General features: G+C 51.8%; 1 protein-coding gene across 1 annotated transcript; it reads left to right on the top strand.

The window, feature by feature from the left end:
- Positions 1-1385: 1385 nt before the first annotated feature.
- UPB1 (beta-ureidopropionase 1) lies at positions 1386-23665 on the top strand. Its single transcript, XM_030836215.2, has 9 exons — positions 1386-1692; positions 3051-3138; positions 9344-9438; positions 12667-12828; positions 14416-14585; positions 18884-18965; positions 19885-19927; positions 21072-21226; positions 23169-23665. The coding sequence occupies exons 1-9, from the start codon at positions 1495-1497 to the stop codon at positions 23250-23252; spliced, it is 1077 nt and encodes a 358-aa protein (XP_030692075.2). The 5' UTR covers positions 1386-1494; the 3' UTR covers positions 23253-23665.
- Position 23666: the final 1 nt, after the last annotated feature.

The raw sequence follows: 23666 nt of genomic DNA, 5'->3' as shown, positions 1-23666 counted from the left end.
GGGTGTCTGCAGGGAGCTGTGGGCAGGGATGGGAATGGAGGCAGGGAGGTCGAGCATCGTGGAATGACGGGGCTGAGTGTTGAAGGTAGAAACGTGGGGAGAGCTGACAGCTGCAGTCAGTGGGTGGGGAGAGTTAGCCAGAGGATGAAGGACCCCTTCCAGGTGATGGTTACAGCTGGGCTTGCAAACCTGAGGCGAGCTTTTCCACCTGATGTCTTCCTGGTTGACAGTGCAGGCTGAGGACGGCCTACCAGGACCACTCCCAAGGGCAGCCGGCCCCCAGGCCCTCCTTCTTGTCCTGGCCACCATGGTGACTTGTCCGGGGGAGTGGGGGCGTCCGCCTGCAGGTGGGGGACTGTCTCTGAGGCAGTCATGGCAACAGGAGGCGCAGTGTGGGCACTGCTGCTATTTCTAACCTGCTGAAGCACACGGAACCCTGACTAGTTGAAAAGCAGGCTGATTGTCAGGGGTGGAACCCAACTCCGAGCTGTCAGGGCCATCACAGGGAAACTGCCTGGCAGGGGGCGGTGGCAGGGGGCTCAGGCTGACAGGGCTGTGATTTTGAAAGGAATGTCTTTAAGAAAGTGGTTTAAAGTAGGAGAGAAATATTATTAGATAATGGTTGTCAGGTTATTTTTTGATGCATTCTCTGGGTATTTCATAACCACCGTGCCCCTAGGTGGTAAGGCCTTCCTGGCTGGGGGCCCTGTCCCATGCCCCTGCGGGTTTCACCCCTGGGCCAGGCACAAAACGGGCCATGTGGCCCATGGTCACTTTGATGGGAGGTTTTATAAATAATCCACTTGCTTCTGTTAATAAATCACAAACAGGGATGAGCCCTTCAGCCTTTGGTCTGGACATCTGGGCCCCGCCACGCTCACCCAGCATCGGGCAAGGAGCTGCCCTCTCCCCTGGCGGGAAGCAGGACAGGATGGGGTGGGGGTGTCACCAAAGACTTGTAATCCTTAGTGGCAAATGGCCACGGGACCCTCCGTCCTGCTGTCGTCCTGGCCTCTCTTCCTAACCGGCTCCCAGCCTCCTTCTCGACAGCTCCTTTGTCTCATCATGACCTGCCGCAGCCCCCAGGCTCAGCACGGTCCTCTCACTCTAGTCCACAGACATTTTTGGGAATCTGTTCCCTCTCTCCTGTGCTGCCTGCTGAGACTTCAATTCCCGCCACCACCACCTCCACCACCACCACCCCTGATTTCAGCAGCTCCAGCATCAACCTTGTGACTAGTTTCCCTGCTGCCCCCTCCCCACTGCCCTCCTCCGCCCAGCCTGGCCATGCCGTTCCCAGCTCCAGTCTCCCCAGGGAAGCCCGTTCTCCACCCACCGGGCCCAATGCTCCAGCCCCGCCTCAGCTTCCCACATGTGGCCGAGGCCCTGGCCCTGGCCGGCTGCTGGGACCTTCTTGCCGGGACGCTCCCACCTCTTCTCTGTCTGAGGAGTGACTCTGGAGGGTCATTAAATGCAGCAGACCTCAGGCAGATCATGTCCCCTCTTTCCTGCCTGTTTAGGAAGCTCGACCTGCCCAGCAGGGCTTTTGAAGCCGCCTCCAAAGGGGACTTTGAGCTGCAGGGCTATGCCTTTCAGGCTGTGACGGAGCAGCAGAGGAGGCCCCGGATCGTGCGCATGGGGCTTGTTCAGAACAGAACCCCCCTCCCCGCGGACACCCCTGTGGTGAAACAGGTTTGGCCTTTTTGACTGTGAATACATAAACGGACAGCGGGCCGCTCTGTGTTTTGAACTCGATCTTGTCCCCGGATGGTTGCCCAGCGGCTCTGCCCTGGCCCCCACTTCCTTCCAGCCGTGTCTCTTGCTTTTCTTTCTCTTCTGGCTCCTACCCTTTCTCTGCCTTCCTCTCACTCCTCACTATTCTGTCCACCTTCCTTTCCACTTCCTCTTCTGTGATCGAGCTGAAGTTCCGTTTACCAGTTGGGAGGGTGCCCCTGTGACTCACGCGCTCTCCGTGGAACTGCCTCTCGGGCTCCTACCGGCACACACCAGTCAGGACCCATCTGTCCACCGTGTGTCCCTCTGCCTGGATCCTAAGATCCCCAGACGTTGGTCAGATTGTGAATATGTCTCCTCAGCCCAGGTTGTCAGGTCATCGGGGGGCAGGGATGCTGTCATCACCACCCCCCAGAGCCTAGAAGCACGCTTGGCACCCAGCAGTCATCCGCGGGGCCCCGTGCACGCAGTCCCTCGAGGGAGACTGAGCGTCCATCAGGAAGCATTTGTGGTCTCTGGGTTTTCAGCCTGGTTCCTCTGGTCTGTCTTTGAACAAACACTTCTGAATGTCTCCTGGGAGCCAGACGTCATGCTGAGCACAGAGAACTTGAGGACACTGCTCCCAAGGAGCTCGTGGGGTCATGGGAGTGTCAGTGGAGGAATGTGACAGCACAGTGGGAACAGCGCCACCATAGGGACACACACAGGCCGGGGAGAATGCAGGTACCCCAATTCTCGGCCCCTTGCTGGAAGAGCTACCCCTCTGTGGGCAACACGTGTTGTGGATAACACATCCAGGGGATTTTGGGTGGGGAAAGGGAGCACGTTCTGGCAGAGGGCACAGCTGGGAAAGGTGAGTCATTGGAAGACACCATACATATGGGAGAACAGAAGTGGCAGGACAAAGCGTCCCCGAAGCTGTGGATGCAGGAAGTCATAAGCGGACTGGGTCCTGGGGGGTAGGGGGCGAGGGAGCAGTTAACCCAGGGGATGGTTGTGGTGTGTGGTGGGCCCACTGAGTGTGGCCCCTATCGCAGTAAGCACTCACATCCTCACGTCCTCCTCTTAGCAACCCCCAAGGTGGGTAGTGTTCTCCCCATTCTCTAGTCAAGGAAACCGAGGCTTAGCGAGGCAGCATTGAGTGTGTGTGGGACCCCAGAGCCTCTGCACCGCCACCTTTGACTGCAGAATTGGACCCAAGGACAGTCCAACATACCAGAACCTCCCACCCTCCTCGTCCTCTTGCAGCCGGCCACGTGGGTGTTGAGTTCTAAAGATGGTCTCAACCAACTAATCCTCGCTGTTTAAATTGCCAGGTCACTGCCCTGCACAGACGCATCGAGGCCATCGTAGAGGTGGCTGCCATGTGTGGAGTCAACATCATCTGTTTCCAGGAAGCATGGAGTAAGTCTCTCTCGGGGTGCTTTCTCTGCTGCCTTCAGTGCTGTCTTATCTCCACGTCGCCAAGAGTGTCTGCTGCTTGATTTCTTAAAATCTCCTTTCTTTTGTCATCCATAGAAAGGTTCTTTGTCAACAACACCAGCAGCCCCAGAACCCCAGCCTTCCTCCTCCTCACGTGCCTCAGTCTCTCGTCTGAGCCTCAGCCTTCCTCCCAAACTTGAATCCGTTTACTCCTTCCTCTCACCTCCTTACCTCTGCCCTGATCCAAGGCATGTCAGCATCTCCTCAGCTTCTGTAATCGCCTCCAGCTGGTCTTCTCCACTCTGGCCCCTTCTAACTGGCTGCCCACACCTTCTAGGAAAGATCTGTATGAAAACTCTGCACTGCATCATCTGTTCCTCCCCATCTCTGCCGGGCTCTGCCCTGACCTTCTGATACTTTACTCCCCTCCCCCGAGGCCACTGCGCCCACTGTTCCCTCCACCCAGAGCCAGAGCTGGAGCTGGAGCATTCCTCTCCCCTGGCCTGTAACCCTGCTCGACCTTTGGATCTCAGCTCAGAGCCTGCCTCCCTGTGTAAAGCTGCATCCCTATTAAATACTCCTGCTACCTTGTACCTCTTTATTTTATTTTTAGTCATAGTTATACACATTCATGGTTTAGATTCAAATGGGTCTACAAGGTCTGTTACCAAAAAATAGCTATCCTTTTCCCCAGAGGCAGCTACTTCTTCTCTGAGCTGGTTCTTTTGGAATTTACCTTTGCTTGTGTTGCTGCTTCCTAATTTTTCAGTTTTGCATCATTTATTGACTTCCCATGATGGAAGGAGACAGTGTAGTCCTTTGCCCTCTCCTGCCCCCTCTACGCACATGTACCCTTCCTGGTCTGTCCCCAGTCCATTTGCTACCAAGATTCAGAGGAAATCGCTTTGATTTCTTTCCCTGAATAGCTTTCTGTTTTCCCTGCAGTTTGCTTTGTTTTGTACATGCTTACCACAAAGTCTACCCCAAACTTTCTGCTGGTTTCCTAAATCCCCCTAAGAGGTTTAGACACATGAAGTAGTCTATCGGTTTCATCTCCTCACAGGAATCTGTCACAGAGCCTTCTGGCTGCTCTGCTCTGAATTGGTTTCCCCCTCTCTGCCATCCCAGGACTCCCTTAACCATCATCCAGGGGAGGGTCCCTCTGCCTTTCTCTTGTGTTTCTCCTATCTCACAGCTTCCTCTTTCTTGCTTTTCCCCCTCATTTTTGTTGAGTAGACCGTTTGAGACCTTGCACATCTGAAAATATTGCTGGAGAGTATGGTTGGGTATAGAATTCTGGGTTAGAAACAATTTTCCTTCAGAAGTTTGAACACTTTGCTCCATGTCTTCTGGCTTTGGGTGTTGTTGACTAGTCTAAGACTATTTTGATTTATGCCCCATTGTATATGGACTGTTTTTCTCTAGAAGGTTGTAGGATCTCTTCTTCTCCAGTACTTTGAAATTTCATAATGATGTGCCATGGAGTGTATATATTTTAATCCATCCTTCTAGACACTTCAGTGAGTTCTAACAGTCTAGAAACTTGAGTCTTTCAGATCTAGGAGATGTTCTTAGATTGTTTCATTCGTGATTTTCTCCCCTTTTTTCTCTCCTCTTTTTTTGATACTCCTTGCTGTTAGGATGTTGGAACTCTGGACTGGATCCCTCATTTTCTTTTGTATTTGTGCCTATTTTTCATCTCTTTGTCTTTTTGTTCAATTTTCTGGTAGATTTTAGCTAATTTGTCATTCAGCCTTCTAGTTAGTCTTTTGTTTTTGCTGTCATATTTTGAATTTATGAGTTCTTTTGGTCTGAAATTTTCTATTTTATCACATTCTGTTCTCGTTTTATAGTTACAATATCTTCTCTTATCTCTAAGGATATTAAGTAATATTTTTTTTTCTCCCTGCATGGTTCCTGGTTACTCCAAGTTGGTCTCCCCGCTGCTGCCCCAATTACTTATATTTTAAGAATTGGGGATTAAAAAGCTGATTGCAAGCTCTGAGTTTGTGGGAGGGGCTTCTCCACTGAGTTTCATTATAGGATGACCGGATTTAGCTGTTTGTTAGGAAATCGCCTATGGTAGTATCTTTGGGTCATTCTTTTCAGGCTGGTCAGATTCCCCAGAGAAAATTCATCTAATCTCCTGCCAAGAGGAAAGGACAGGAGTCCAGTGTGCTTATGTTGAGTTAATCCCTTTGTTTTTATCACTCCACTCACCTTTGTCCTGGGTTCCCCAAGGCCAGAGACCCTCTGTTTAACTGTCTCTAGAGAGTGAGCCTCTAGCTGGGGTGGGAGAGGCTCAACCCAGCCTCTTGGAGTGGAGAAGGGATCTAACTGCTTCTTAAGTAGACTTTTGACCATCCTACTTATTTGTCGCCCCTCCCTGCGTCCCCACCTTCAGAGCTGCATGGTGCCTCTGGCTCCTGAGCTTTCAAGGGGTCTGTGATGGAGAGTGGGGTGCTTCCTGGCCTCCTCCACTGCGGAGGGGACTCAGTGTTCTCAGATTCACTAAGATATCTCCCACCTCCCTCGGCTCTCCAGCCTCCCATGTTTTGTTGTTTTTGTCCCTGGCTCATGCCCCATCCCTGTGGGTTTATACCTGTACACAAAAAACCCTTTACTCTCATTTGGTGGGGTTTCAGGAAAGAGCAAAGGAGTGTGTCCCATCTGCCACCTGTACCCAGAAGTTCATCACGTTCTTCACATTTCTCGTTACACGTATACTCTTGTGTGATGCTTTTGATTTGTCTGCCTCTTCCATTAGACCGTAAGCTCCATGTGATCAGTGCCTCGGTGGTGTTTATTTTTCCCACCCCAATCCCCACCTCTATTTTTTTAACATTAAAAAACTTTAATTGTAAAATATGCATACTATTACTATTGGTAAGTGTACAATTCAGCGACATTAAATACATTTGCAAAATTATGTAACTGTCATCACCATCTATACCCAGACCTTTTCATCATTTCCAGCCAAAACTCTGTACTCCCCTTCCTCTTCCACCCCTGATAACCTCTATTCTACTTTCTGTCTCTATGAATTTGACTACTCTAGGGGCCTCATGTAAGTGGAATCCTATGGTATTTGGCCTTTTGTGTCTGGCGTATTTCACTGAGCATCATGGTTTCAAGGTCCGTCTGTGTTGTTGCATGTGTCGGAGTGTCCTTCCTTTTTATGGCTGAATAATATTCCATTGTTTGGATGGACCACATTCTGTTTATTCTTTCCCCTACCCAGATTTTATCTTTAGTGGCTTGAATGACCCTTGGTACATGACAGACACTAAAAAATATTGGATGGTTTAACCAACTTCTCTTTCTTGGATCTGGAAAACTCCTGCACATACATCAAGGCCTAGCATGGACACTCCCTCCTTTGGGGGGGCCCTGGGGACTCCCCTACACAGGTTCCCTTTCAGCTCCCATCTTGGCTGGCAGCTCCTGAGGGCAGGGCCCGGTCCAAGTCTGAGCCTGCCTCATGGAGTGTTGGTTCAGTGAATGTGGAACCCCCTTCCCCTCTAATTTGGAAACTGTAGTTGGAACTTCACAGCCGACCTCCCCCAACCTCCCTTCCACATGCTTCTTTCGAAAGTTTGTTTACATTACAGCAGTTGTGAAAACAGGAAAAGAAGCCATTAAAATGGAAATGGAGAAATTTGGAGAGCTTAGCAAGCTGAAATGAAATCGGAAAGAGAGGTTTTATTCTCTTGGGGCATTTGAGTCTCTCCTAATGCTCTGAAAGCTGAGAGTGAACAACGGTCATTAAGGATTGTTCTTTGTTATCAACAGCTTTCTTGTTGGCTTCCTTAAAATAGCTCACCCATCTTCACCGATGGTGCCTGGGGAATCTTGATCCTGGTGCCAGGGCCCCCTGGGCTGGTGCTGGCAGAGCCTGCTGCCCACTTAGCTGCCTCCATGGGCTACCGCCCTGGCAGCTGAGATGGTGGTGGTGCCATCATAGCACCAGGCTTCCAGGGACTGGAAGGAATCTGGAGGCTGATGCTTCTCTTCTCTGTGAAATGAGGAGTCACACCACCTTCGCAGGGGTATTGGGGACATGCTGCCTATTACCAGGCCTGGCACCTTAAAATTTTTTTGCAAAATTTGCAAAATTTTTTTGCAAAATTGGCATGCACATGGCCCATGTTTGGAAAAGGTTGGTTGCAATTATTACCCCCAAACAGGCCACACAACCCATGCAGCGGCCAGGTAGTCCTCGCCAGCCACATCACACAGCTTCCTACAAACCTTCCCTGCACTCTGAGTTTCAGAGTGACCGGAACAGTAGCAAGCACCTGGAAACATCCGTTAGGCTAATCCTCCTAAAAGAAATGGACTTGGGTTATTAGGAGGAGGAAGATCTAAAGAGTACAGTCGTCCCTCGGTATCTACAGAGATTGGTTCCAGGACCCCAAACCCTGCAGAGACCAAAATCCAGGGATGCTCAGGTCCTTTATATAAAATAGTGTAGTATTTGCATGTTACTTACGCACATCCTCCTGTATACTTTAAATCTTTAAATCATCTGGAGGTTACTTGTAATACATGATACAGTGTAAATGCCAATTAAATAGTTGCCCGTGTGTGGCAAATTCAAGTTCTGCTTTTCGGAACTTTGTGGAATTTTTTTTTCAAATATTTTCCGCCTGCTGTTGGGGGAACCCGCAGATGCAGAGGGCCAACTCTATGCGGAATTGGTCCAAACAAGGAATTCAGTACTCCAAATCAAGAAGAAAAAGACAAACAGCTCAGCAGGAAGTGGACAAAGGGTACGGACAAGATCATCTGGAGGATGAATCCAGAAAGGCCAGCAACCATGTGGCCAGGTGCTCCACCTCAATGGTGACACGGCAAACGCATATCTAATCCCAATGAGATCCCAGCTCACAGCATTAGACTGGCGGGTGTGGATGCACGTGGCCGAGGCTGTGGAGCAGTGGGACACACTCAGCCAGAGGTCCCTGGTGCCTACCCCCATCGCAGCCCCCTCCACCCCACAAAGGAAACTGCCCTTGAGAATCTGGTGTGCATGGCGTTCTTTGAATTGTTACTGTGTGTATATGTACCTGCTTTTTTTTTTTTAAGCAAACAAAAATCAGTGAGTTAATGAAATTTCCTATTGAATTAGCCCCCTAGATGGTGGCATCTAGCCAGAGGTCACAGAAATAATGCTTTTATCCTTGGGGAGTGCTCAGCCTACCCAGTGGTTCCCAAACTTCTGATGGTGTCATTAAATGAATGGCTTTTCTTGTTCCTGAGCAAGCCTCAGTCCCTGGGACGATGAACATTCCTATGGTGATGCGTGAGGGTCCCAGCGCCATCCTCGGTGGCCCTCTGACGCTGTCCCCAAGGAGCCTTGGTTGTGCTCTTAACCAACCAGCAGATTGGCCAGCAGCTCGGGATCTGCTGGTTGGGAACAGTTTCTGGCTGTACCTTTTGCAAAAAAAATTTAACATATATATGTATTGTTAAAATTGTGGTAAAATAGGCATAACGTAAAATTTACCATTTTAACCGCTTTCAAATGCACAGTTCTGTAGCATTAAGTACATTCACATTATTATGTAACCATCACCACCATCCATCTCCAGAACCTTTGCATCTTCCCAAACTTAAACATCTCCCCATTCTCCCCTCCCCCAGCCCCTGGCACCGACCATCTACTTTCTGTCTCTGTGAACGTGCCTATACTAGGTCCCCCATGTAAGTGGAACCATATAGCACTTGTCCTTCTGTGTCTGGCTTATTTCAATGTGCATAATGTCTTCAAGGTTCACCCATGCTGTAGCAAGTGTCAAACTTTCCTTCCTTTTTAAGGCTGAATAATATTCCATCTAACGGATGGACCACATTTTGTTAATCCATTTGTACACTGATGGACATTTGGGTCATTTCCATCTTTTGGCTGTTGTGAATCATGCTGCTGTGAACGTGGGTGTGCGAGTATCTGTTCAGATTTCTGTTGCAAGTGTTTTTAAGACCATAGGAAGGACATTTGTCCTTGCCTCTTATTCTGCCATGAAGCCTAAAGGGGAGGCGTCCCCACAGCCAGGGATGGGCTTCAGAAGGCAGACCAAGGCTCTTGGGGCTGGGGTCTCCTGTGGAAACCCTCCCCCGCCAGGCCAAGGACCCCCCTCAGAGGCCATGAGCTTGGATGTGATTCTGACCTGTCTCCTCTCCACAGCTATGCCCTTTGCTTTCTGTACGAGAGAGAAGCTTCCATGGACGGAATTTGCCGAGTCAGCAGAGGACGGGCCCACCACCAAGTTCTGTCAAGAGGTAGGATGTTAACCTACCTTTAACTGTTAACTAACCTCTGGCAGCAGCCAAACACGGGCAGGTCACAAAGAGAGGCCGCAGCTGCCAGGGGTGGAAAACGCACCCATTTGGCTCTTGCTTTGCCAGGTGAGAATAGATAAGACTATTTACTGCCCCTGCCCCCCCTTTTTTTAGTGTACTTTCTTTTTTTTTTAATAAATTTATTTATTTATGTATTTATTTTTGGCAGTGTTGGGTCTTTGTTGCTGCGCACAGAATTTTTCTAGTTGTGGCGAGCGGGGGCTACTCTTGGTTGCGGTGCACGGGCTTCTCATTGTGGTGGCTTCTCTTGTTGCAGAGAACAGGCTCTAGGAACCTGGGCTTCAGTAGTTGTGGCTCGTGGGCTCTAGAGCGCAGGCTCAGTAGTTGTGGCACACGGGCTTAGTTGCTCTGCGGCATGTGGGATCTTCCCAGACCAGGGCTTGAACCCATGTCCCCTGCACTGGCAAGCGGACTCTTAACCACTGCACCACCAGGGAAGTCCCTAGTGTACTTTCACTTAAAATCAGAGTTTCAGAGCCAGAAGGGCCCTTAATGGCTTTTTAAGTGAGGGGGCTGCAGCCCACGGAGGGGGTCCTGGAGATGACTCCCATAGTAGGGTCTGCAGCTGGCAAGTGTGGCACTGGCACTCGGGGACTGAGGTCAAGGTCGAGTCTGTGTCCACAGCTCTGCTACCCCACTTGCTGTTAGCCTGAGTTATGGAAGCATCTCTGCATGGCCCGTCTCATCAGTGTAGAAACTGGGCTTCCTTTTTCTTTATTAAAACCTCATAATACATGTTCTATGATCCCATTTATATGAAATATCCCGGGTAGGCAAATGCTTGGAGGCAGAAAGCAGATTAGTGGTTGCCAGGGCTGGGTGGGGAGAGGGGATGGGGAGTGACTGCTCATGGGGACAGGGTTTCCACTTGGGGTGTGGAAAATGTTCTAAAATTAGCTTGTGGTGTTGGTTGCACAACTCTGAATGTACTGAAAACCACTGAATGTCACACTTTGAAAGAATGGACTTTATGCTCCGTGAATTGTATCTTAATAAAGCGGTCATCCAGAAAACCCCAATGATATTCCAAGAGGTTACAAATGGTGACTTACGCTTATTCTCACCTCGAAAAAAATAACTCCTTTCATTTCTCCAATGTCCCATTTCAGGCTTTCTACATATACTTAGGGGATTTTGGAGCAGAACTGTAATCATAGTGATTCTATCAATACTGAGTTGTGATTCCAAACATCCCTGTTCTCAGGCTGTAGGGAAAATTCTCTCAGCCACCAGATTGTTGATTCTGTGCTACGAGGCAGGAAGTGATTGCAGATGGCGTGCCTGAACCAGGGTGGGAGGAAGGAAGAGCAAAGGTGGGAGGAAGGAAGAGCAAAGGGAGGATGGGGATGAGCTGGTCCCAGGGGACCCCTGTCTGTATCGAGGGCCCCGGGACCACAGCTGCCCCCACGTGGCTCATAGCATCCCCTTCTGCCCACCGTGCCATCCCTCTGTTCTGTCATTAAGGTCAGAAGTAGCAACGGGCTGGTAAGAGCTGATGACAAATGACCAGCTGGGGCTGCTCATCCTGGTCACCAGATCCTGAACTTCTTATTTGAGACAAAAGGAATTTGGTGTCAAGAGTTATGTTTGGTTTGGTTCTGGGTTTTTTTGGTATAGATTAGACATATGATTTATTTTATTTTATTTTATTTTATTTATTTATTTTGGCTGTGCCACCTGGCATGTGGGATCCTAGTTCCCCAGCCAGGGATCAAACCCACACCCCCTGCCATGGAAGCGCAGAGTCTTAACCACTGGGCCGCCAGGGAAATCCCTTTTTTCTTTGTTATTATGGTAAAAAACACATAACATAAAATTAATCATCTTAACCATTTTTAAGTGTACAGGTCAGTCATGTTAAGTATCTTCACAGTGTTGTGAAGCAAACCTCTAGAACTTTGTCATCTTGTAAATCTGAAACCCTCCACCCATGGAACAACCCCCTCCACCCCCAGCTGCTGGTGCCTGACGTTCCACTTGGTTTCTGTGAATTTGCCTAGCTTAGATGCCTCACATGAGTGCACTCCTGCAGTGTTTGTCCTTTTGCGCCTGGCTGATTTCACTTGGCATAACGTCGTCAGGTTCATCCATGTCAGGGATGACAGCCATGTCATCCATAGGCCAGGATTTCCTTCCTTTTTAAGGCTGAATAATACTCCATTGCATGTATACACCACGATTTATTTAGATGCTTGTGTTGCTTCCACCTTTTGGCTGTTGTGAATAGCGCTGCTCAGAACATCGGTGTGAAAATCTACTTTCCTGCACAGTTGCTGCTCCTATGGTAGCTGTGTTTAACTCCGCCAGGAACGCGACATCATTTACATTCCCACTGGCGGTTTATGAAGGTTCCTGTTTCCCCACATCTTGTCAACGCTTGTTACCTTCTTTTTTGTTTTGTCTTGTTATTGCCTCTGGATCTGAAGGTCTATGGGAAGTGGCTTTTAAGTCTTGCTTTTATTTTATTTGTACTGTAGGGTCTGTGATCTTTGTATAGGGCTCACAGCATTGGAAAACAAAAGACTTAGCTCTCTGTGCACCCTTTAGAATTAGGAAATCAGCCTTATTCACACTAAAAAGGTCCCCAGGGCTATTTTCAATATTTCAGAAATCCTGATATAACCCATACACCCTCTCATTAGGGTTGCTAGGCTAATTGAAATTTCAAGTGATTTAATTCTGACTAGAATTATTTAAGTTTAGACTGCTTAAGAATAGAGAATGCATTTCACCTATTAGCACACACGTGACATATAGTAAATGGTAAAGTGAATGAATAAATAGTTATTATTCTCACTTGTATCGGAAAGAGAAAAAAGACTAATTTCAGTTATTTTGGGTATATACCCAGAAGTGGCATTATGAGGTCATACGGTAGTTTTGTTTTTAATTTTTGAGGAATCGCCATACTGTTTTCCACAGCAGCTGCACCGTTTTTACACTCCCACCAACAGTGCACAAGGACGATGCTGGTTCCTGTTTAGCTAAGCTTGGGCGTCAGGACAACGCTGGCATTTACTCTTCAAAGAACAGATGCAGGGAGAGCTCAGAACCCCGTCTAACTATCTAGGGGGACCATTAGATTCTTCCATAAAAATGTATGACACTTGATTTGAAAATAGGACTGTGCCATGCTCCTTTTTCCAGCTGGCAAGGAAGCATGACATGGTGGTGGTGTCCCCCATCCTGGAGCGAGACACGGAGCATGGGGACGTCTTGTGGAACACAGCCGTGGTGATCTCCAACTCTGGAGCCGTCCTGGGCAAGACGAGGAAAAATCACATCCCCAGAGTGGGCGACTTCAATGAGGTGAGCTGCCCCTCGGATGACCAGCGCAGCTGCATCACGGTGTGGCAGCAGCGCTGAGGGCCTCCCTGCACTGCACTGCATCACACAGGTGGATGGGATGCAGTGGGATTCCCGGTGAGTCCCAAACGCCTTTAGCGCAGAGGGCTATTTTTTAAAAAATATAACCTGATTTGGCTTCCTGGAATTTTTCTTTGAAGTAAGTCATATACAAATTAAAACCAAAATCAATAGTGCACAAGCGTGAAATGATTCCCGTGGCCCCTTTCAGGCCCTGAGCTCCGCGTCCGTCACAGTCTAGTTCTTGTTTGGTGGGGAGAGGTCCTTGTCCATGGCTCCCATGGGGTCTGAGTCAGCCATGTCCACGTGTCAGGTGACAGCGAGGAATGTGTGTCTGTGCACAGGTGTGTAAGCTGGGGCTTGGTGCCCATAATCAGGCTGTAAGTCAGGGGAGCTGTTCTGCCCATCATGGATGTGTAGGTGGAGGGAGGTGGATGTTTGAAGGAGGGAAATGAACTCCACCTAATGCCTAAGATATGAAGTCTGAACTTGATCTGCAGTAAGTACAGTTGTTCAGGATGTGATATCCCCATCCTTTGCCGCCCTCCCTGATTGTGGGGGTCCCAGCCACTCTCAGGCTGGTCAGGCAGACGAGAAAGGATGTGCAGAGCTAGCCAAGGCCCTCTGGGGAGAAAGAAGAAGCCAGCATTCCCCAGTGACAGCTGGAGGCGAGGGCGGGAAGACGTGCCCCTCACCTGTTTACCCTGGGATTAATCTTTAGCTCCCCACAGATAGTGACGGGCTTGTCTCAACACACAAGGATCTGCTCTGGCGTCCACCCTGTGTGCACATCCTGGTTGCTGCTTGACTCTGACGAATTTTGAAATTAATGGGAGGAGGCAGAAGGCAGGAAGCAGATCTGTGTGAGACCCTGACCAGCACCCCAAGGGGGCAGGCGGAGAGGCAGGGTTGGTAGGACTGTGTCTCACCTGCCTGCCACACAGGGACGTCCTTGACCCCAGGCAGAGTGCCCAGGGAGCTTTGTGGAGAAGAGCACTTTCAGAGTGGGATTCTAGTCTCATATTGGCCTTCGTTAGCCAGGCAGGTCCTGTGTCCACTGGGCTACGCTGTTCCCCCCAAGCAGGGTAAGAGCTGCTCTGGACGAGCCCCCGTCCCTTCAGCTCTAACCTTCTTATGGGAACAGGTGGTTGGTGAGGACATTGACCAACTTGTGTTAACACTGACCATACACCTCAGCCTCTAGTTGTACCACGATTGAAACCTCACCAAGTTTATCTTTGAAATACTGTGGGAAGTTGCTTTGGGGACTTTTTAACATCCCACAAAAGAAACTGTGGGTAAGTGCTCAAGCCACGGTGATTTCCCCTTGGGTCAGCTGCTTGTTATTGTGTCTGGGTTTTCAGATTTTTGGGTTTTTTTTTAAGTGGATTGAAATTTTGGAACTTAAAGTAGAGTCATACCAGGAGCATCCCTTTTGGAGTATGGGTGACATCTCATTTTTCTGTCAAGTCTAAGGAAAGGGAAACTTGACAGCTCAGGGGCATCCATACATGACCCTTTGTCTTCCAGTCCACATACTACATGGAGGGAAACCTGGGCCACCCCGTGTTCCAGACTCAGTTTGGGAGGATCGCCGTGAACATTTGCTACGGGCGGCACCACCCCCTCAACTGGCTCATGTATAGCATCAACGGTGCTGAGGTCATCTTCAACCCCTCGGCCACCATCGGAGTGCTCAGGTCACTTGGCACAGGGGACTTGGGAGGGTTCTGGGGGCAGGCTGCAGGGCGCGGAGGCAGGTTTGGGAAACAGCAGGCAGGTGCGACCACCAGGTCATCTGAATCCTGGGATGGTGCCAACTTTTCTGTGAAAAAATACTGCAAGTGTCAATTACGATCCCTCCTAAAGAGCTGTGCTGTACTGCAAAATACCGTCCTTGGCTATGATGGTGTCTCAGGTAATAATAATCTCCCCCATCGCTGACAGAATTCAGAAAAGCTCCCCTTCTAAGGGGTCTGGAGCATCGGAGGTACCTGGCCAGCTTCAGCTCCCCCTCCTGTCACAGCTGTGCTCCTGGGGGGTTGGGAGGTGGGGTGACGAATGAGGAGTCCTAAGTCTCCTGTCTGCAGAGTCCGGAGCACGGAGGGCAGACACCCAGACGAGAGAAGGAGCAGACGATGGGTCGGAGCTGAGAGGGTCCTTAAGACATCAGTCAGGTGGCTCTGAAACCTGTTTTTAGCCGACCAAGTGTTTCCTTCTGATAACACAGAACCGTGTTTGGGTGTTAACCCAGCCCTGAGTAGATAAAGCTGTTGTGACCAGGGTAGAGGGTGGGCCTGGCACCCCTGAGCTCCTGGGCAAGCCCTGGGCCCCTCACTGAATAAGAGCAGGCGGCTGAGATGACCCAGCACGACTGCGCTTCCGCTGCTTCTGTCTCCCCAAAGGCTGAGCTTCTGGGTGGTTTCCAGCTTTGCATCATCAACAAGTACCAAAGCTCTAGGAATTTGTGTGCAAATACCTCTCTCCCCAGCTCACTTCCTCCAAAGCAGCATTGCTGGGTCAGGAGGTACTGGCTTTCACTCTCTGTCAGCGGGACAGGGCCGGGAGGGGGAGTCCCGGTCCCCACGTGGGGTCAGCTGGGGGAGTTCTGGGGGGCAGCCTTGAGTTCCCTGTCAGCCCACCCCTGTCATTCTTGTCCTCGCTCTCCATGAAATTTCAGTCTAATTTCTTCTAAAAGTCAGGATGTGACATTCACTTTACCTTTCTCTTGAGCGTGATGCCCCCTCCACGGCGTGACTTCCCTCAGTGTTCTGATCTGCACAGCAGGTCCCTCACAGAACGCAGACCCCCCTCTGCTACCCCAGACCTGCTGCCCCATCCATGCACCCCATCTTGTCTAAGTCTAGGGGGGCACTGTCGGGCAGAAGGGGACACTCGAGTCTTGGATCTCCCCTCAGAGAATCTCTGGGGGCCTCCTGGCAGCATGGCCACTATGACAACATCCGTTGGCAGTTGCGACAAAGGGTGATTCCTGGTCGTCGGGCCACCAAGCCTGGGCAGAACCTCTGGGCCCTAGAGCAGCCCCTCCTGCTGGCCATGTGTAAGACATCCAGCAAGCTCCATCTCCCCAAAGGGGTCCCTGGTGGATCCTGAAGCCAGTGCCCCACCGGGTACAGCTGCTGTCAGGCTGGGCCGGGCACAGCTGTGGCCTGGAATCAGATGGTCACCTCTCCAACCAAGCGCCCCCAGGCTTTTATTAGCCCCAATTAAGCAAACAGAAGCACCTCAACGTAATACACACATGTCCTTGGCTTATTAAGTTATCGATCTTCCTTCCTTGGCCAACAGTGGTCCAACTGGTGCCCTCCAAGGATGTGGTTCTGCTGGCAGTTAAAACTCTGACAGGTCTTTCAGAAGCAGCATGTCTCACAAGTTCCCACAGTGTCCACACCTTGACCAGATAATTATAGTCTGAGAACCTTAGCCTGAGGATGCATCTGAGAGAGGAGGGGAAGGCTGCCTGCCTGAAGATGCTCATGGCAGCATGATTGATTACAAGAAAAGCTGGAAGGGAGAGAGAGGTCAGAGTCAGGTCAGTGCCAGCCCGTCTTTTCCATGGGTTATCGTACAGCCACTAAAACAAATCTTCATGGAGGTACTGCAGCACCATGATGAAAGCCTGTGAGCAAAAAGATGTTTCCAGGCTGGGATCAGAACTCTGCAAAGACTGAGGATGGTCGTAGAGCGTGGGAAAATTACAACAGGTGGTTCACTAGGATGGTGCAACTCTGAGTTTCTTAAAATACTGAATGATTATTTGTAGAATTGATGGCAAGCACGATGCCAGGCAGATCCCCACAAGCTGTGCACAAGCATCGGCTCACAGCTTCTGGAAGCATCCATCCCCTTCTCCGGCATCTCCCACTTCCTGTATCAGAGCCCCCCCAGACACACACACACGTGCACATGCACAGATTGGAAGGGTATCCTCATTTGTGGGTCCCACAGTTCCAAGCACCCAATGGAGGCAAAGTGCTTTTTTTTTTCTTTGCGACATGCGGGCCTCTCACTGTGGTGGCCTCTCCCGTTGCGGAGCACAGGCTCCGGACGCACAGCCTCAGCGGCCATGGCTCACGGGCCCAGCCGCTCCGCGGCAAGTGGGATTCTCCCAGACCGGGGCACGAACCCGTGTCCCTTGTGTCGGAGGGCGGACTCTCAACCACCGCGCCACCAGGGAAGCCCCGGCAAAGTGCTTTTTGACGAACTGAGTCATCCTGACAAACCGTGCAGCCCGTGTGGTCAAGGATTTCTACCACGTATGTGTGTTAATAGGAAAGCCGCCATCCCCACCCCTCGATGGCTTTCCCCTTCCCACCGTGATTATTTTTAGGGGCTTGTGTACACCGCGCTGGGAAAGTGGCAGATGTCCCCATACCCCCACCGGGCTCTCCACGATTCCCGCATGCCCCGGCTCTCACGAACCTCCGGCTTCCTTTCCCTTGCTTGTTTTGTTTGTTTGTTTGTTTGTTTGTTTTTTGCAGTACACGGGCCTCTCACTGCTGTGGCCCCTCCTGTCGCGGAGCACAGGCTCCGGATGTGCAGGCTCTGAATGCGCAGGCCCAGCGGCCATGGCTCACGGGCCCAGCCACTCCGTAGCTCACGGGATCCTCCCGGACCGGGGCATGAACCCGCGTCTCCTGCATCAGCAGGCGGACTCCCAACCACTGCGCCACCAGGGAAGCCCCCCCTTGCTTGTTTTGAGAGCCTCCGTTTTATTGCCAGCTGTGGTTTTGAGTCCTGCACTCCGCACCCTCCCTGGAGAACTGCAAGAATGATGTTTTATGGCACTCGCTCTGCAACTGTCTGTTTAATTCCCGAAAATGTCATTGACGGGTGTGTTTCTGTAAAAATCCTTTCTTAAAAGTTTTGTCAGCTTGGCTTAGCAGCTGGAGGGGGGAGAAAAGCGGCAAAATGAGTCCCCTCAATCAAGCCTGTGATTTTTTTTCTTCCAGACTCGTGAATCCTCCTGAGAATTAGGCTTGTGACAAGCACCCACCCACCCCTTCCACCTACTCTGTGGTTTAAACCAGGTGCATGCTGACAGGAAGGAAGATTCCAGGGCATCCCGCTCCCAGTCACTCAGCGTTTCTAAGTGGGCATTACATCTGTCAGTTCAGAATCCTAATCGCCTTGCTCCTCAGACAGATAATTAGTGACAAGGAGGCCCACTGAATCCCGCGGCACATTTTCTTTGGTGGGCTGGGGAAGGACCTGTCTGGTTGGGGCGAAGTTTCCCACCCTGTCCCCACTTCGCAGGTGCTGGACTGAGGGAGGCCTGCAGCTCAGCTGTGCCTGTGGGATGACTCCTTCCCGGGCCCGTAGGAGAACCAAGGGGCCTCGGCTGCGAGACTCAGGGTTCAGAAGAGGGAGATGGGGGGGCACTGGGAAATGGGAGCCAGCACAGGGGAGGCGATGCCCACCTACAACCTAAATTCCTTTCAGGTGGACTCTGTTTGCTAGGCGTGAAATCTCCCCCGTAGAGACTGCGTTGCAAGGCAGCACAGCAGGGTAGGGATTGGGGGACCCGTTACACACAAGCCACCAGGGCCCCAGCTCCCTTCGGACATTTACCAGCCTGGGAGGTGGGTTCCTGACCCCCACCTGGGAGGAGGGAACGAGTGAGAAGCAGCAGTTAAGGGGTTCCTGCCACACAGCCTCCCACCCCCACCCCGCCCCCAGAAGCTTCATCTGCATGGTCTCTGAGGAAGTTTCAGAAAAGGAAACTGAGTCAGGATGAGGCTTTGATCCAGGGCTGCTTCTGCTGCATTGGGCCCTCTCCAAAAGGCCGCTTTGGCTTGAGCCGGGGACGAGCCGGCCTGTTTGTGGGTTTGGGGTCACCCACGGATGCAGTGAGTCTCCCTGGCCATCTCCACTGCAGGCCTGGAAGGCTGGCACCCGGGCTGCAGCTCGGGGCCGAGCATCCTCTGAGCCTGGCTGGGAAGTCGGCAACCTGGTTCCTCTCCTTCCGCTCTCACAGTGAGTCCCTGTGGCCAATCGAGGCCAGAAACGCAGCCATCGCCAATCACTGCTTCACCTGCGCCATCAACCGGGTAGGCGAGGTAAGTGCCCGAGGCCTGGCCTCCAGAGAGCCCTCCTGCAGCTGCCGCGAAACCTGCCTGCCAGCGGGGCCCAGCCTCTTCAGAGCAGCAAAAGCCACAAGGGAAAGAATTGCTGTTGCTGTGGCCCTGCTGGGGACACCTGTTGTTACACCTCCTCTCTGCATGCAGGCACACCCCACATGCTAGGGTCCCAGCAGGGGGCAGACTGGCTTCTGTCACTTTGGAAGAAAGCACTGTCCCTCCCCTGTTTTTGTCTGTTTTGTCTTTAGCTGAAACCATTTTGAAAGGCTCTCACCTCAGTACCACCAAGTACCCAATTTCTCCCACCCACCCTTGACCTCATGCACCAAAGGATTCTGACTACACACGCCATGTATTTATTGCAAAACACATCCTCTTCCTCATTCTTACTAATCAGATGTCAAACTCTAATCAGAGCATCTGATCAGTCAGAGAGAACACTAAGTCGGTCTAATTTCTGACAACGTAAAGAGACTTGGTGTTTTAATTAGCCCACGTATCCCTGTCCCTGCTGGATACGCAGTTTCCATTAGGCTTCTGGAAGATATTGAGAGCCACGAGCAGACACCACCACCCCCCACCGCTGCCTTCGCAGACCCCAGGCTGGACTTTATGACTCTAGCAGGCGAGCCTCAGACGCCCTCCACGGCCCTGGGAACCAACTCTCTGCAATGACTTTCTCTTCTCCCAGCAGATGGCAAAATCCGGGTCTTTCCCCTGGCTAGTCAGATGCCCCGCTGGCCGCTTGCTGGCCTGGGGCTGGGACTCAGCAGGGACCAGTTAAGTTCAGGCTGGTCCACATCACTTTAACTCCTAACTCCCTCACCCCAGCCTGACGTTGAGGAACAACCCAGCAGCGCCCCCTATAGGTGTGTCTTACCTTGGTTTTATTTCCCAGGAGTTCTTTCCGAACGAGTTCACCTCTGGGGATGGCAAGAAAGGTATGTCCCGTAACTTTCCGTGGGACTGCATATGAGGGGTGGGCCTCACTGTTCCTTCCCCATCTGCCGCTTCCGGGCAGGGTCTACCCCACAGACTGTGTCTGCACAGCTGTGTTCCCATGTGGATCGGCATTCCTGGGCCTGTGACCACCTCATTCCCCGGATGAGGATGGAGTAGAGATCGGATCAGACTCCATCCCTCCCCCGGGACTAGGGTGAAGATGGACTGAGGTGTGGGGGGAGCCCTTTGTGAGCGCCCTGAAATAGGGGTGCATCATCCACCCCACAGACCTCACTCTCCCCTCCCTTTGTCCTCGTCCACACCCCTCACTCCCCAGCTGTACAAATGCCCCAGAGCCCAGCATGGCTGCCTTGGGTTCCTAGAATCCACAGCTTGTTTTGATCTGAGGGCAGGTCTCACCTCACCTCTGCTAGGAATCTGCCACCACCCCCCTGCCTCACCTCTCTAGCCTGGAATGTGGGAGGGGGGCTGCCCCCTCACCAAGGAGGTGTCTGAACTCGCTCATGGTTCCCGCCCTGGGAAGCAGGGGGTGCTGAGGGGGTCTGTCTCCCAGAAAAGCATTTCCTGAAAGGGCTCCACATCCCCCCCAACGTGAGACCTCATGAGTCTCTAGTCTCACTTAGCTCCCTGCAGGAAAGTGAGGCCAGCTGGGCCCTGCACTGTGCCCACGTGCTCCCTACACACCTTCAGGGTGGCTGTTACCCTGCTTTACTGGTGAGGGGACCGAGGTGTGGAGGGAGGGTGGGGGTGACAGCTGGCACGGCTGGCGGCTGGCGAGGGCAGAGCTGCCAGCTCACCGTGCGGGGCCACCACAGGAGGCCCTGCAGAGCCATGCAACTCCCTTGGGCTATGGTGGCTGATGCTGGAGCCAGAAGCCAATACCTCTACTAGGGTGACCTGTAAAAGGTTCCTGGGGCAGAGGTGAGGGCTCTGAGGGTGACATGCAGCCACTTGCTGGGCCTCCAGGCACAAGGAGGGAGGCAGGTCCTTGGGACCTTGGCCACCACTGGGAAGGGTGGTGGGGACCCTTTGTCCTGGGAGTCTCTTGGTGCACCCGTCCCCCTGCCGAGTCCACCCATGTCTGCCTGAGCTCACCGGGGCCTTGCCTTTGCTCCTTCACAGCTCACCGGGACTTCGGCTACTTTTATGGCTCAAGCTACGTGGCGGCCCCTGATGGCAGCCGGACCCCCGGGCTCTCCCGCAACCGGGATGGGCTGCTGGTCACCGAGCTCGACCTCAACCTCTGCCGGCAGGTGAATGACATCTGGGGCTTCAAGGTGGGTTCTGAGTCCCCTGCTCCTCCGCGTGGGCCCGTCCTGCCCCCAGCCCTGGGAACCGCGGCTGCTGTGGGCCTCAGGGACAGCCGCGTGAGGCTATGAGTTGAGCAGAAGGCCTGGTGTCTGCCTCCTTGAAGGCCAGGGCCAGTGCTCAGGGGAGGAACCACTGGGTCAAACGATGCCCAGGCAGCCGGCCTCAATAAATTCTCTGCTCATCTGATTTAGATTCTGGGCACCTTCAAGCAAATTAATCTCAATTTCATTTGTCCAGAGAATAGAGTGGATTGGCCTCGCTAATCCTGTTTTCCTTTCCAGGCATTTGCACTTACCACAAGGTAAATGTGGATGTCTGGCTCTGCCTGTGGCCATGCCCCGAGTCTAGGCCTTGACAGTGGAGGGAAGTGGGTCAAGCAGAGAAATGGGATCCAGGCCTGGCTCTGCCATTGCCTTGCAAGCCCCTTCTGCTCCCAGCCTCAGTACTCCCATTTGTAAAACAAGAGGCTGAACTCGAAGGCCCCAGGTGGCCTTGGAGACCAATACCCTGTGACACCACAGGAGTATAAGTGCCCACCTCCTGGGGTAGCGTGCTTGCAGCCTGGGACCCCCCCAAAAATATGGCATCTCATCAAGGACACAGATGGAGTTTGCTGTGTTAGTGTCTAGCAGTATTTCCACCAACTCTGCACCCACTTATAAGAAAATCATCAGATGTAGAGAACAAACGTATGCACACCAAGGTGGGAAAGAGGCGGGGGGGGGGATGAATTGGGAGATTGGGATTGACATATATACACTAATATGTATAAAATAGATAACTAATAAGAACATACTGTATTAAAAAATTAAATTAAAAAAAGAAAGAAAATCATACACACAAATGAACATTGCATTGTCAGGACGGAATGACTTTGCCCAGCATGTCTGGAAGGGACCAGGACTTCAGATCCAGCCAGATGTGGGCTTTAGGCCTGACTCCCCTGTTTATGTGAGGGTGGGTCCTTGGGCATGTTTCCTGAGTCCCAAGTTCTCATTGGACAGAGAAGGCACTGCCCACATGAAAGTCTCCTGGCCTATCTCTCCTCCTCTGGAAGCTTAGATTAATGCAGGATTCCACACAAATTAGAAGTCGGAACCAATAAACAGAATGGTTTCTCATTAGTAACTTTTTATTTTTTATTTTTATTTTATTTTTGCGGTTTGCAGGCCTCTCACTGTTGTGGCCTCTCCTATTGCGGAGCACAGGCTCTGGACACGCAGGTTCAGCGGCCATGGCTCACGGGCCCAGCCGCTCCGCGGCATGTGGGATCTTCCCGGACCGGGGCACGAACCCGTGTCCCCTGCATTGGCAGGTGGACTCTCAACCACTGCACCACCAGGGAAGCCCTCATTAGTAACTTTTTGAAAGCGGAAGCCTTCCCAAGCTGTGGTGATGGGCATGAGTTCCCGTCAAGGCTTTGGAAAGGAGGGAGGGAGGGAATGCTGGGGTGTGAGCACCCTGGGTGGGCTTTCCGGCCCCACCCCCAGCCTCTGTCTGTGTCCATGATGAGATGCCATGTGGAATGGATGGGCCTCCAGAGCCAGGGGACCAGGGTGCGAATCCCAGCAACTCCACTGCTGGCTCGTGACCGGGAGCAGGTCAAGCCCTCCTCCCTCCTGAGTTGGAGCCACCACACCTTCTGGCCGAAGATCACAGAGGTCTTTCAGAAGGGGCTAGGGGGTATGAGTCATCACCGGCATCCGTGATCTTCGCCACAGCCCCGGAATCGTTGCCAAAAGGTTACACGGGGGTTGTGCCTCTATATTATACTCTGAGACTGTCCTGTCAACCAGCCTTCCTAACGCATTTCTGTCCCATGGCTGCCCTCCAGTGGCAGCAGGTGGTGGCGAGCAAATGAGGGCGGTTATGAAACGGGAACCTCTAAAGTCTGTGTTTCGCTTTCAGATGACAGGCAGGTACGAGATGTACGCACGGGAGCTTGCCGAAGCTGTCCAACCCAACTACAGCCCCAAGATTGTGAAAGAGTAACAGGCTTCAGCCGCTGCCCGCCAAGGAGGGCACCTCTGCCCACAGCAGATCAGCCAGGGCTCTGGGCTCTAGTGTCCAAATTCTCCCTGCTTGATGCCCTGACAGCACTGCTGCCCAGATTGGTTTTAAAGTGCCTGGGTGGGGAGGGTCGAATGAGTACCAGGTTTCCTTCTGTGGTGATGAAAATGTTTGGGGACTGGATAGAGGTGATGGCTATACAACATTGTGAATGTACCAACTCCACTGAATTGTTCACTTTGAAATGATTAAACTTTGTTAAGTGAATTTTAGAAATTCAATTAAAGACAATCCCAGGGACTTCCCTGGTTGTCCTGTGGCTAAGACTCCCAATGCAGGGGGCCCGGGTTCAATCCCTGGTCAGGGAACTAGATCCCACATGCATGCTGCAACTAA

This window comes from Globicephala melas, chromosome 13, assembly GCF_963455315.2.
Source record: "Globicephala melas chromosome 13, mGloMel1.2, whole genome shotgun sequence".
NCBI lineage: Eukaryota > Metazoa > Chordata > Mammalia > Artiodactyla > Delphinidae > Globicephala > Globicephala melas.
This window is presented reverse-complemented; position numbering and strand designations above follow the sequence as displayed.

Excerpts from the sequence above, each read along its gene's own strand:
- UPB1 (XM_030836215.2), top strand. The coding sequence starts at position 1,495 with ATGTCCCCTCTTTCCTGCCTGTTTAGGAAGCTCGACCTGCCCAGCAGG. Across the intron at positions 1,693-3,050 it reads ACACCCCTGTGGTGAAACAG|GTCACTGCCCTGCACAGACG; the intron begins GTTTGGCCTTTT and ends TTAAATTGCCAG. Across the intron at positions 12,829-14,415 it reads GAGTGGGCGACTTCAATGAG|TCCACATACTACATGGAGGG; the intron begins GTGAGCTGCCCC and ends TTTGTCTTCCAG.